We start from the raw sequence: 15,153 nt of genomic DNA, 5'->3' as shown, positions 1-15,153 counted from the left end.
TTGCAGGGAGGTCATTTTGAACTTTTGCGTTCTTATGAATTTGTTCAGGAACCGTAGGTCCAGAATGGGTCTCATTGTTTCGTCTACTTTTGGTACCAGGAAGTACGTTGAGTATACACCTTTGTTCCTTTCCCTGAAGGGTACTGGTTTTATGGCCTGCTTCTGCAGGAGCTCCTTTGCTTCTTCCTGAAGACGCTCTAGTTGTTTGTTTGCTATTGGTCTTCTTTTTGGTTTTCTGCTTGTTGGCCTCCCCTCCAACTCTATGCAGTATCCGAATTGGATGATGTTGAGAATCCATTTGTCTGATGTGATTTCTCTCCATTTTTGGAGGTAAAATCTTAATCTTCCTCCCACTGGTGTTATGTGGTCGTAGGTGATTAGTTTGTGTAACACTTGATCCCTCTGTACGTGCTGCACCCTGGGATCTTTTCTGTGGGTGGGCACACGAAGTGTTTTGAAGTCACTTAGAGGCAGGCTGCTGACCCCCTCTTTTATTCTGTCCACGTCCATTTCCTCTCCCTCGAAAGGACTGGCCTCTTGGCTGGTACTGCCAGGACTGCTTATGCTGACCATGCTGAACTTGTGTGTCTGCCTGGTGCATTTGTTGGAAAGCCTGGTGTGATGTACCTGGCTGGTTTCCACCTCTCCCGCTGGGTCTTCGTGACGGGGTGCCCCTTTTGCAACCTCTGAACTGCAATGCTCCCATGGACCTTGCCGTTTCGTTATCCTTTTTCAGTTGGCTGAGCTTCTCATCAACTGGTGTTCCACACAAGGTTTCGACGTTGAACGGTGTGTTCAGGATGCTGTGCTGCACCTCGGGCTTGAAACCTGAAATCCTGAGCCAGGCGTGTCTCCTCTCAGTGATGCCCATCATCATGAGCCTGCTGGAGGTGTCTGCTCCATCCAGGGCAGTCTTGAGGCAAGAATTTGCCGCGTTCTTCCCCTCCTCCACCAATTTCTCGGCCTTTTGCCTGGAATCTTAGGGCAGGTCTTCACCAACTGACCGAGCTCCTCCATGATCTGGTACATGTGCCTGTTGATCAGGGCGTTGGAATTCGCCATGCGCCAGTGGGTTGCCGCATTCCGTTCAATCCTTCTGCCCACCAGGTCCATCCTCTTGCTTTCCTTATCTGGAGGTGGCCCAGAAGTAGTGGGCACGTTGGCCCTCTTTCTTGCTGTGGCTGTGATGATGGAGTCTGCTGAGACCGTGCCCTGAATGTAGGGTGGGTCTTTTGATGAATGTTTGTATTTTTTCTCCGTCCTGGGGGTGACCGCCTTGCATGTTGCGGGCTCCTTGAATGCTTCCCTTCCCTGAGCCAAGACGCTGTAGAGCATGGGGAGGTACTGGCTCTTCGTTTGGGTGGGGAGCAGTGTCTCTAGAAGGAAGTCTGCTTTCTGCTTCTCTTCGTCGAGCTTGAGCCTGAATGCCGCTGCGGCAGTCTTTATCACCGAGTTGTATGCCCCGATGTCGTCCGGCGGCGAGGGCCTCGAGTGATATGTGTCGATGGCCTCCTCTGAGCCTGCTGTCCTCTTCCTCCTCATAGTCGTAACTATAGTAGGGACTCTCTTCCTCTTCCTGGTCGATTTCCTCGACGTCAGCCGCCTGTTCCTCGGCGTCATAGTCTTCCTCCTCGACAACCTCTACAACCTGTGCCTTGGTTTTGTGGGGGATCGTGTAGACCTTCATCTTGGCGTCGAATTCCTTCTTCCGCTGCAAGATGCTTTCCAATTCGGCCTCGAGGCGCCTTTTCTTTTTCTCCATCTCGGCTGCGTGTTCCGCGTCGGATGGTTCGGCCGCTCTTTTCGGCGGTTGGCTCGGCGCCGAGCTGATCCTTGGTGTCGAAGGCTTCGTCGCCGAACTGGATTTCGTGTCTCTGGTCGGCGGCGAAGATGCTTAGGGTCCTTCTCCCTCGGCGTCGAACGATCCTTTTCGGGAACGTTTTTCGAGGACTTTTGCTGTTCAATAGCCCTCGGCGCTTTCGAAGGCGTTGCCCGCGTTCTTTCGAGACTCTGAGTCTCTCGGGTGTTTAGGGGCCGTAGAGTCTCCTACCTTATCAGAAGTCTTGGTATTATCGGTCTCTACGACCGTGTAGCCGTCGTCTTCGGCGGCGGCGTTGTCCTCTTCCTCGGAAGACATCCCCAGATCGTAAAGGGATGGAGTCGGGGCTTTGCCCTGCAGGGTGGCGTGTGCTACCCTCTGACTCGCTCTCACACGAAGGGTCTTCGGGGTGAAGACGGAGCAGACGGAGCAGGCGTTGCAGTCCTTGCTCCCGTGGTCGACCGGTAGGCAAAGGTTGCAAACCGGGTGCTGGTCCTTCTGCGCGTACTTGTGGTGGCAGTTACGGCAGAACTTGAAGGGCCTGTTGTCCATCTTGAGCGCTCAGGGGGCCCCCTGGTCGTGCGTTCGTCGACGGGCGTCGAAGTTCTCGAAGTTTTCTCCTTCTCCTTCGTTGGCCCTTGGTTGAAGTCTCTTGAAGTCTTCGGAGTTGTTTTCCTTCCAATTTCTGTATTCTTCTTTCTCCAAAAATGTCTGGAGCCCAAATGGGAACGATCCAGACCCGACCGCGGAAAAAAGAATCTGAAGATGGCGCCCAAGAGTGGGAGCTTCCGCAGGAAGCATGCCGACGTCACCGGAAATACACCCAGAGAGGTGTGACGCCGACGCCCACCTGGGCTACAAAAAAAACAACAAAAAAAACAAAGAAAAGACTACGATTCCGGACCCAACCACAAGACCGCGGAATAATGCACAGCATAGTGAATCCAGAAAGATTCACGCTGCAAAACTACTTTTTTCTTTTTCTGGCAGAACTCTTTGAGAGTCCATGTGTTTACTTGCTCTCTTCCAGTGCAAAAACTTGCTTGGATAGTGCCCTAGAAGGAAAGCAATGTGGTTTGCTTGCTGCTGCTGGTGAATGAAATGAGGCAGCACTGGGCCTTTTTTATGTTCACAGGTCTGTTCCTTGCTGATTAGATCAGAACACGACCAACACAAACACCTCCGCACCGTCCCTAATACACTCGTTTCACTCACAACTGAGCTCTGTAAAGTTGGTGGCAAATTGTTTGTAGGGCAGGATGGTGGAGGGATTGTTGGTGTGTGCCAGCACTTTAAACTGAATCCCTGGAGCCAAGTGAAAGGGGTGCTGCAGTCTGTGTGCCCTTAATGCAGACAGCTCTGTACCACCCTCTAAAGAATTTTGTCCTGGGCCCAGTTCACCCATGCCAAAACCTGGCCCTGCTCTCCTACCTTGTACTGCTTCCAGACTACAATCCCTATTACTATGCCTTCCCACCACCACCCCACACAGTGTTTCTCCACCACCCTCCCTCAGCTCCTCCGTTTCTTCCCCAATCCCTCCTAGACACGCTTGGTTTTGAACGCAAGATCTGTGCTCCAAGTGTTGTACAGATGGGGCTGTGTACCCTAACGATGAAAAAACATAGTACTGTACAGTGCAGCTGGGAGCTTGCAGCTGATCATTAATTTGCTGCTTCACTGGGATATTCGGTGCAGTCAGGTGCTGTCCAACCAATGGCAGCTGCTTCACATGTTGTGATGTGTGCAGTGTAAAGGCTGCTTTCGGGCCCTGCAAATCATGTTAAGCTATAGAAGTTTATTCAATCAGTGACAGGCACAGAAAACAAGCGCCTCGCCCAGAAATGTAAGCATGTTCCCTTTTGAAAACAGGCCGGTACCTCAAACGAGATACTTCGCCTTCTATCCTACAGTCACAAGGAAGAGGAACTTGGATCAGTGCAAATTTGCAGACTTATTAGTAGAATACTTCCCGATAAAGGAAAACGTTTACATCTTTTCTTTATTTTGAAATAAATGGAACCGTAGCATGCACTTGGATACTAAATAGAGTACACTACATATTCTAAGTGGAGGTTTTAAAAGTCCCTGACAACTATTTCTTAGACATAAGGAAACTTTCCACTAAAACAAGAAAATATGTTGGCTCATTAGAAGAAAAGGTGCAACGAGAGGTGGCTTTCAATATAAAGTATTCAGTTGTAAGTCCATATTTACTTTCACAGGGAGCTGATGTGTAAATCGAGAGGGTTTGGTATTTTGTCCTTTTTAGATGTTTCTATCTTTTGGTTTCCCCATGTGTGAGGAGCACCAGAATAAGAGGCATCTATGGTCAAGTGAAAGACAATTTGTAAGGCTTCTTCATTGCTCGTGTTAGTTTCTTCAACGGAACAGGTCTCTTCAAAGTGCAAATTGCAGCCGAACCCTGCTTGACCCGGCAAAGATAATGAAACGGGTTTTGCTTTTTTTAATCCACATTTAATGCCTAGAAATTCAGGCCAAGCAGGATTATGATACTAGTTGTCGGACACTCTTGGTTTATTTTTCATAATTTTTTCATTATACTGTGGCATTTGTGTAACAATTACTAATCACTAAGTGAGGCACTGAAGCACTCACCCAAGCGAACAGCAAGCTACACCATGTAGGGTGTGTGGTGAAAGGTTCAAACTTATGTGGGAGGTGTTTTCATGTTCTGTTTGATGAGCAGAGGTGTGGTTATCGAGTGATGGGATGCAGACCCTGGCGATGTGATGGGCGAGGATGTGAAAGCAACAGACACCCACATTTGGAGTAAAACATAGGCTGATACACAGCCCCAAGCAGGCCTTAAGGACATTAGGATACCTGGTGTACACACAGAAAAAAGATTGGGTAATCAGAGAAGGCCCAGTGATCTGCGTGGCAACAGAGGCCATTCAGAGATGGTGATGAATGAGTAAAGGTATGCCAAAGGTGCAAAAATTGGAATCAGTGATATTAATGGTAGCCATTCACTTTTTAAATTTTAAATGAAAGGATACTGTGTACCACATAACAAAACCTCTGCATGAACAAGGAAAGAAACTTTAAGAGGCTCGGGTTCCACCTATTTCTGCTGAATAGGCCACATTACAATGCATGCGTTTGGAACGCATGCCATTACAACGCGGTCATTACAACGACCGCGTGGTTACATCGCAGACCATTATATCCAGAGTCCGTACAATGACTTGCTGTGGGAGGGGTGGATTGGGGGGGGGCACTAAAGTTGGAATAGTAAAATTTACTATTCCAACTCCAGTCTGTGCAACAGTAGGGAAGGAATTTGATTTAAAATCAAAACCTTCTGCCCCCTACAGCAAGTCGTTGTAACGGCTTACGTTGTAATGGCATGCGATGTAACAATGCAGTCCTTGTAATGACCGCGTAGCAATGGCATGCGATGTGTAAACATCACTGTAAAGTATGTTTACCATTCCTGCTAGGCACAAGGGAGTCACAGTTTTAAGCAAGGGTCCAAACCCCCAAGCCACTCTCCAGCTCCCAAATGCAGACAACTATTAGTCTGCGAACCCATCAGGTCGTGGCTCAGACTCTAACCAGACTGGCACCCCAAGTTGCTGCCCCGACAGCACAAGTACGGATCATCCTGCCTCATTTTAGCCTTCTAACCTCACCCCTCCATGTGATCCCAATACTATATTCAGATCCCAGAAACTCTGGCTCTTTCTAGCTTAAAAAAGGAGGAATCCTCTAGACCTTCAACAGTTTCCTCCTAGACAACTTAACTTCCACTTTCATTCCTAACCAAGAACAACATTTCAGGGTGAAAAAGAGATAATCCTGTACTTCCTTCTACAGTTTCGCCTAGGACAGCATAATGAAACAGACCAATCTCTTTTCTGCCCTGTCAACTTTGCAAAAAGCACCTTTTATATAGGTCTCAAAACCTTAATTTTCGATTCGATGTCCTGTCTGGTCCCTTCCCACTCTCCCTCATCGCCCATTAATTCTACTCTCACCTTTAGCAAGAGGCCTTTGATCTAAAACAACAGTCGCCAAGGTGTTCTTTTGTGTCCGAAGCAACTCCTAATTAAAGCTTCAGGCAGCAGAGAGTGCTGATCGAGCTAGATGAATACTACAGCTCATGTCTACTCTCGGAGAGTTGACTTGGCAATGCAGTATCAACCAAGGCCATTCAGTTGAGCATCTAGAAGCATTGAGTGGTTGGAGAAAGGGCAACAACTCAATATGGTGAGAGTTTTAATGTCTCCGTTGTACTCTTCTAAGGCATGTTTTAAATTACTATGTACTGCCTTTACAAAGCCTTTCAAAGTCTGATTCATGCTTTATAGTACTCGGAGAATAAATATCACCAGCATCCTATGCCGCTTAAACCCCTCCTAATACATTTTCAACCAATCTCTAAGTATTAGGTATACACAATTAAAGTACAAAATGCTCTCACGATTAGGGATCCCTGTATGATTGATCACCCAGCAGATCTTTCTCCAATGTGTTTATAAAACCACCCTGTAGAGCAATTTGGAGAAGAAGCAGCTGCATTTATAGTTCCACCATAAGTTTAAAAACTGAATAGCATAGCCTTGAACATGGAGTAGTTTTTGAAGCACCACCTTACGTACTGTGTTAGTAGGATGTGTATCTTCCGTCAGCTGTCCTTGCTGGAACTGAGGTAAAGATGCTGATAGCTCCGTCATCGAGAGAACTTATTGAACAACAACTGCCCCGCTTAGAATTGTATTCCAGACTGCAAGAAAATAAACAGGTGATATAAGCATAAAGGATGATAAAACTCCAAACACGCTATCGGACCATATCAAGAGTAGAAATGCACTACACATATGCATGCATCATAAAACACGTATGTCCAAATTATTTGACCATTGCAAGCAGTAAAACACTGAATGAACATTTACTCAAAACAACTATGCAAAGGTCATTCTAATTCCCTGATTTACCGTGGCAATTAACCTTGGGAGGAGGGAATCTATAGTGAATATACGTTTCTTCAGTTTTCATAGAGGACTATAAACGACAGTCCATCTTGAAAATCCCCCTACTAAGAAACATAGTGCTACATCTTTACAATCAATTTTTTTTAAATAATTGTACATTTACTGAAAACTAATTAACACACAGGAAGCAGTCATAATTTGTATTTAGTGGTATTTATAAAGAAGAGAGTACAGTGGGATCATCAGCTAAGACTTGGACACCCGGAGTGACTTAAGATAATGCAAAAGAAAAGAGAGAGACAATGCCGCTAATCTGCCTTTGAAATATTCTCATATTCCAATAAGGCACAGGGATACTTGCCTTTGGTGATGCTTTTTATGATTGATGTGGTACCTTAACACAGATTTGTTATATTGAAGTACTTCCAGCCAGGGGGGAAATGGATCTGGAAATGGTGATGCAATTCACCCTGAACCAACACTATTGCCATTCCAGTTATCTATCCCACACTGCTGGAAAGGGTAAAAAGACCAGCCCCATTCCTCATCTTCCCCATTGATGCCCTTCAGATGCAGTACTGCAGTGTTGGCCGTAATATCAGACAAAGCCCTGCCATGGTTAACGTGTTCTCCTAATGGAAACTCCTTCCAGCACATCCTTTTTGCTGGAAAGAGTCCCATATTAGAAATCACAAATGGAAGACGGTCATTTCGTAGGCCAAAACTTGCATCAGAATTGCTTTGCCAATTTAAGCCTCAAAACCCGCATTCAAAGAAATACTTTGGTGAACAAATGAAAATAAGACCAATTTGGAGTCATTTCCAGCAAAAGGTACCTCTCTCAAAGCCCTTAGGTAGAAGCCCAGCTAGGCGAGGAAGACACTCAGGAGTAAGCTTCTCTGATGTGTGAGAAAGTGCCATCTTTCTTGCATGGTATGCCCCCACTTTTTGCTGAATTGCTGATGTGCTTTGACTGAGTGCACCCTGGGCTCCTGCCAATTAGGTGCCCAGGACCTGTGTTCCTTCCCTAGCACTGTATTGAAGCTAAAACCTAATTGGCATCTCTGGCCACGTGTTAGCCCCTGGTAAATGGTACCATAGGTATCCAGGGCATTGTGACCAGAGAAGACCCCTAAGGGCTGCCGCACTTATTGTGCCACCCTTAGGGGCCCTGCACGCTGACACCCACACACTGCCTTTGCAGGCTGAGTGTCCTGGTGCAGAACTAAACAAAGAGTCGACATGGCACACACCCATGTGTGCCATGCCCACAAACCCACTGCCCTGGCATACTTCAATCACCCTTCTAGCTGGGTGCCCTATGCCAGTGGTGTGGGCACAGGTGCATGAGCCCTGTGCCCCTACAGTACCCAGGGCCATTCCTGGGCACTGTAAGTGCAGTGATGCCATTAAGAGTATATGGTGCTGGGAGGTTGTCATTACTAACTCCACAGCTCCATAATGTCTACACTGAAGACTGACAAGTTTGATATCAAACTTCTCAGCACATTAAACCCACACTGATGCCAGTGTGGGATTTAATGTAAAATGCACTACAGAGGTCATCTTAGAGATGCCCCCTGAAACCTAACCTACAATCCACGTCTTGTCTGAGAGGCTGCCACACGGCAGACATGTTGCTGGACCCCTGGGTGGAGAGCCCCCCCCCCCCCGCTCTCCTTGGCCTGCAACAATGCACATCCTGGGCGAGGTGCTAGGTCTCCTCCCCCAGGATGGGCAGGGGGAAGCTTCAAAGGAATGCCGCCTTTGTGAGCTTCTCCAGACCACTTGCTGTACTCAGCAACTGGCCCCCACCAGTTCGGACCCCACTCTGGCGGGAAGACTGGCAGGAAACCGTACATCAGGAAAGGGAGGGTGCCAGCCTGTGCCAGCTCCACCCCTCAGGTGGGAGAGGCGAGGTGAAGCAAAACTCCGGGATCCGGCCATCTTGAGGAAGGGGAGCCCTGCCCATTCAGAGATAGGCTCCTGCCCCCCTCCCACAGGAGAGGAGCAGGATAGGGGGTGTACTCACCCCAGGACAGGGACCTATTGGTCCCTGCCCTTCCCCTACCTATAACGACCCTAAAATTAGTATTTAGGGGTACCCTGAACCTTCCTTCCTCAGATCCTGATTTCGAAGCAAGGAAGAAGACCAAGAAGAAGAAGTCCTGCCGTTCAGCTGCTAACAAGAGGACAATACCAACTGTCTTGGCCCCAGCCCTACCGGCTTGTTGATCCTTGAACCTGCTCCTGCTAAAACCCGGCGTCTCGTGCGGAGAGCAACCTCTAGAAACCCAGAGGACCTGCCTGCATTGACCCTCTTAGAGACTGGGACTCCCATGAGCAGTGGTTCTGCTTAAACAACAATACCCCTGGTGCCATCCAGGAAACGCAAATTCAGCACACTCTGCACCCGCCGAGCCCGGCCTGTGCCCACGTGGACAAAGACCCTGAGGACGTCCCCCGGCGATTCTGACCTGGAATCCAGAGCCCAAGGACCCTCCTCGACGATCCAGACGACGCCTGCAGCCTCAGAACCAGGGACCCCCCCAACCGCGACCAACAGAGGGTAAGATTTCCCGACGCCAAAAGACACCCCTGCACCCGGTGCACCCTGGGCCCTTGTGTCCCAATCTGGGGTGCCTACCTACCCTCCAAGATCCCAACTTACCCCTCGAAGTGTTGGTCGCTCCAGAAGATCCTCCGTCCCGAGCCTACAGCATTTGTTCCCTTTTCAAGATCTCCATTGAATAACATTGACCGCCCAACGTCTCAAAAGCACCCTGCACCCAGCCGCCCGAGTGCTCCTGGCAGAGCAACCTTTGTCCTATCCTACTTCCCCATTTGCCCTGAGCAAGTGACCAGGGGCCCAGCTCCCACAGCCCCGTGGTCTGCTAGCCAGCAGCCACCAACCGAAGGCCCCCTGCCTCTCATTGGATAATATTGGGCCTAACTACCTCTGTACCCGGCTGCCCCTGTGCCACTGAGGGTGTACCAAATGTACCTACCTGACCCTGGGAAACCCCTGAGTCTATGCCCAGAACCTTAACTCTGCCAGTCGAGTACTTACCTAAAAGCCGATAACTCAATTTTCTTCCATAGGCTAACATTGATTGGTTTCACTTGGAAATTCTTTTAAGTGTGGAGTTTTGGAACTTTAAAATATTCATCTATAATCAGCCGAACTACGAATTCCGATTTACTCACCTGCTATCAGGAGAGACCTCAGTGCTGCATCTTTGAGCCCAGTACTGACCCTGAAAAGTAATTCTAACCGTACTTACCAGTAACTTGAATTTCCTTCCATAGGATATCATTGCCTACTTTTTGCTGAAAAAGTTTCCAAGTGTCGATTTTTGAAACTTATAAATATTCTCTAAAAATCGTGCCAACGATAAAAAAGTAATTACTTGCCTGTTTTAGATAGATGTCCCTGGGCTGAACCTAGGAGTCCAGCACTGGATTACAAAAGTAACGTGAACATACTTTACCTGCAAATTGAATTTACTTCCATAATATAACATTGGTAATTTCAACTGAAAAAGTTTTTAAGTGTCAACTTTTAAAATACAATATTATTCCTTAAAACTACTACTGAAACCAAAACGCTTTTACTTAACTGTTTACAGCTCATGTCCCGGGACTGAATGTAGGATCCAGTCCTGTGGTTAGAAAAGTAATCTACAAAGTAACTAATTGCATTTAACTAAAAATTCCCATTGAGCTCAATGTTGCATTGTGTTTGAAACTGTGTCGCCTATTGCAACAAACTAACTAATGTATTCAAACAGTCCACTGCCTATTTGAAAAGTATTTAACTAAAGTAACTCTTCCTGAGGAAGTATATTTTGATACCTTGTTGGTTCTAAAATAAAACAACTATATCTTTTGATACAAAACAATTGGCCTGGAGTTCAGTTCTTGAGTGTGTGAGACCATTTGCTGACTGAGTGTGTACAACAAATGCTTTACACTGTCCTCTGATACTGCCTTACTGCTCGACCAAGCTACCATTTTAGAGAGTAAGGTTATATCTAACTTTAGCCTCTGCCAAACCTCTGGGGACTCTATACACACTGTACCTTACTTTGGTCCAGTATATATGGAGCCACTTTCTTACATGATGTGCACTGCAATTGGACCCAGCAACCTCTACAAATTGGCAAGCTCAGAGCCCCTGCAATTTGTGACCTTGATGAAGGATCATGGTATTGTGCAAGTGGTAAATGGTTTTGTTGAAGTTAAAGAGCTAGGTCTTCATGCAAAAACCTGGAGCCACTCGGGTGAGAGGTAAGTTCTTTATTTCATGATATGCCCCTTTATTAGAGCAACAGCAGGTGGACCTTTGTCAGGGATTTTACACTTACTCCAAATGTCCCCTTCTCCCAGCTTCCACTCCACCCAACACACATACTGTATTACATCATTCACTCTCAGCATTCCAGACACCAGCTCAGACATAAAGGGAAAAGAGACATAGGACACTACTACAAGTTTGAGGAAGCATGTTGGAGGTCCCTCATGGATTTATAAGGAATGTACTGTGCTGCATGCTAGAAAGTCTCAATTAAAAAGATCTCAAAGTGCCAGGACACCTACGGGTAACAGAGCGCTGTATAAATGCCAAAAATAAATGAATAAATAAATGTGGGAGATCACAAACCATCTCACAACTAAAAAGGAGACTAATGGGACATCACAGATTGACTGCTGTCATGTTATTTAAAATAACAAACTAGGAATCTGGGTGGTGAACAGCAGATGGTAGCACAACCATAAACCATTTGCTTCCGAAACAAAACCTTAACATACACTCTCCGCTCGTCTTTTCTCATGGAGGATAACCACCACCTTCTTGGGATGGGTGGCACTAACCTCAAGATACCTGAAAGTCATGGATTTGTATCTGATCAACCTAACATTCTCTTGTGTAACTATGTGCATGTACCTTGCTTCCTGACACTAAGGAATTGTGGTATCTATCGCTTTGAGACAGCATGCACAGAGAAGCTCAAGATTGAGCTCTCCTATGGTGAATATGAAAGCCTTGATATCCCTGCACTGAGCAGTTTCCCCAGGAGTAGTCTTATTGGGTGGCAGAAGCTTCTCATTACATTCCTTTGTCTAGTGCAAATTTCTTCCACTAAAGTGAAACCCACCGATTTTTCCTCTCCTTTTGTTCCTGTCAGCTAGCAATCGTGGCCTTCTATAGAAGATCTGTTTGGCTTGGATCTACAAACCACCTTCACCCACAGCAACTGATCCGACCTTGGAGTTTCTGCTTTAAAAGACCATGAAAACTGGTCTCAGCGAAGAAAGTTGGCACTTATTCCTAGTTGGAAAAGAATGTAGACCTTAGGTTGGCTTGTGCATGTTCCTCTGGACACAAAAGAAGGAGAAGTACTGCCCCCCCCCAATGTAATCTACAGAACCAATGTCAGGAACTAAAGCATCACTAGTGAATTATCTCAATCTGGCTGGGCCAAACCTGGATTGATGGCGACACTTGTGCTGCAACCTGTGGGAGAAGTGCTGGATTGCACGCCTAAGAAAAGATACCACATGACACCTGGCAGATCAGCAATAAATGAATAAGTTACTTACCTTCAGAAATGCCCTTTCCGGCGGATCTAACCACAAGTATCTCACCTAAGCAAAATGTTTTGAAGTTAAGCCCCCCTCAAATTTTTGGGCAAGTACTGTGGGCCCAGGAGAGGCAAAGGTGAGAGCAGGGGATTGGGCTTCCATGATCATTTAAGGAGCGGCAAAGAGTCGATTGTTTCAGAGTAGAGTGAAGTGGCATAAAGTGGAGTAGTACAGGGTAGAGTGGAGTGGTGAAGGATAGAGTGCAGAGGCTTGCAGAGGCGTGGAGTGGCGTAGGGTGGAGTGGCGTAGGGTGGAGTGGTGTAGAGAGGAGGGGCGTTGAGGATGTATGACTGTGTGCACATGAATGGGATATATGAGTGTGGGCGAATGAGAGCCTCTGTTGTATGTACTTGTGGCATGGGACATACCTTTGACCATATGTGGCACCATTACATGTATAACACAAACATACAACCATTTTTTTAAATGACAGAAATTTAAAGTGCAGAAAAATATTCTTCCAAAATGTTCTTAATATGGAACTTTTTTTTGTACTTTAAATTTCCCCCACTTAAAAAATGGCTGCATTTTTCAGTTATAAATAGGACATAGTGTCTATCAGCCAGAGAGCAAAATGCCTACTGCTTGTAAATGCAAAACTTTGAAACAGGAGAAAATTAAACTGAAGAGTTATCTTTATGTTTATATGGAATCCATAAAAATCATGATTTAAATTTTTTTTGTTAAATCTCTCCTCCGTGCCAACATTTTTTATCCACACCCCACCCAGACCCAATGTTGCTTCCGTCCACCAGCACCCCAGAATTGCTTCCCCCCACAATGTTGCTTCCCTCCCAGTGTTGTTCTCCCCCTCCGTTTAAAAAAAAATGCCTTTTAGCATTTTTGTTTTGGTAACCCATCCAACTCGCATTGGTAAGGAAAAAAAAGCAGTTGCGTCATTTTGTAGATGTACACACAGGTGATGCACACACCTACAAATTGACACAGCCAGCCAAGTCAAAAGCTTTTTTTTTTTTTATTGTTTAGCCAGGCCACACAGCATCCGGGATGTTGTGCCACCTGACTGCAACCACTGGCAAAGCCAATAAGGTCCCAAAGGTGATAGCTATTGTCTTTACCAACGCCGTTTAATATTTTACTGGATCCAAAGTCCCTAGAGACAGTCATGCATAATTAAATTTTACATAAATAAGCATCCCCGAGGCAGCTCTGGAAACATCGGTGACTCAAAGGAAAACATGAAGGGAAAACACAAGAGGAAGAGAAAGCTGGTAAAGTGAGTTTAGAAACTCAAAATATTTAAATAAACTGAGAAGCACGGATAGTGAAGAATAAAAAGGCCCAACTCTTTGGGCAGTTAATCTTGGATATATTGTTATTATTATTGTAATTACCTTTTGTATAGCATACAGAACCTTTCAGTAGTTCCCAACATTTCCATAGCAGACAGGAAACTGATTTGGTTTTGTGGAGGTGTGGAGTCAGTAGGATACGTCTCCTGTAATGAGTTGGGGAGGGTTTTGATAAGCGAGTCCAAAGGCTGCATGAAACTGCTTACATATATCCTTGATGGGAATGGGTGCCCTTTGCTCAGCAAATGTTAAGTATATTGTAAATACTTGACTGTAGCAAGTGCTAGAAAGAGCAGTGTATAGCACACGGAACTGCTACGAGCAAATGCTATAGAGAACAGTGTATATCACAAAAAAACTGCAATGATTTTTTTAGCCGAAGTAATGAGTTCCTAATAGCTATTCTATGGTTAACATTTCAACCAGCAGGAAAAATTAAAGGCTGACCAAGTCTCCTCACGATTCACACCTGTGACCTGCAGCTCGCAGAAAGATTTATTTATCAGGTGATACACTCATCGATCTAATAGCACGTTTAGACCATTCACCATCCTCATGCCAATCTGATGCACTGTGTATGCTTTGAATAGTCAAATGTGACATGTTAGCATTATAAAAAAAACACCTGTTAAAAATAAATATTTTGTAGTCAAGGTATGGTACACGTGCATTCGTGTCCGACAATGCTCACGCGGTAGGTAGTCAGCCAAGATTGACCATGGTATGTCAGAAAATGGCATCAAGGATCAACAAGGGAGAGCATGCTGGACGCCTTCAGAAGTCAAAGCTGACAGGTTTGCTCTGTACAAAATAACTCAATAAATCTTTTTTTTCCAATTCAATGTATGGCGCATGTACTGTAGTCCAAGAACGTTTCACAGTGTTAGCTGGACAATATTGCCCCATTTAACATCCAAGAAAGTCATCAAGAACCAACAATTGTAGTTGGTAGTGGACTCAGTACAGAGGGAAGTCCCACACTGAAAAATTGTGCAAGGGCTCGGATAGGATCAACCATAGGCATGGGGTTGAGAGGATTGATCCTTTCTTTATCAATCCAAATGTACTATGAGAGAATCAGGAGCAGAGCAATTTTTAGGATTTTTGGGGCCGGCATATTTCGTAGCTGTACACATGTGCAATGACAACTATGAAACAACCCGCCCAGCATCCGTCATTGCTACATTTTTAGGCCTACCTGACAGCACAGCTGTCTGCGTTCGCTAACAACATCTTGGGGACTTTCAAAAAGTTGACCTAGGAATGCATTCCGCCCATTGAATACCATTGGCTTTGTTGTTTATAACTCACCTTTTCTGCATATCTATTTGCTGGCTTTATTTGCTTTAGGCACTCCAGGTTCACTTCGTCCCTCTCCCTGCCTAAACAGTGTTTTCTTTATTGTTTCACGGAC

General features: G+C 45.8%; 1 protein-coding gene across 2 annotated transcripts in view; it reads right to left on the bottom strand.

Moving 5' to 3' along the window:
• Window positions 1-15,153, bottom strand: part of PSEN1 (presenilin 1) — a 203,614-nt gene that overhangs the window by 178,073 nt on the left and 10,388 nt on the right. Inside the window, exons 1-2 of one of the 2 annotated variants that reach the window (XM_078659501.1) lie at window positions 13,782-13,880; window positions 6,448-6,572 (exon numbers count right to left, since the gene is read on the bottom strand). In XM_078659501.1, the coding sequence (XP_078515627.1) occupies window positions 6,448-6,522 (75 nt within the window). In that variant the 5' untranslated portion in view covers window positions 6,523-6,572; window positions 13,782-13,880. Of the gene's footprint in view, window positions 1-6,447; window positions 6,573-13,781; window positions 13,881-15,153 lie in introns of those variants that run through there. The other variant, XM_078659500.1, reaches the window with a different exon arrangement.

Source organism: Lissotriton helveticus, chromosome 9 (assembly GCF_964261635.1).
Source record: "Lissotriton helveticus chromosome 9, aLisHel1.1, whole genome shotgun sequence".
NCBI lineage: Eukaryota > Metazoa > Chordata > Amphibia > Caudata > Salamandridae > Lissotriton > Lissotriton helveticus.
Note: the sequence above shows the minus strand (reverse complement) of the source record. Positions and strands in the feature narration are given on the sequence as shown.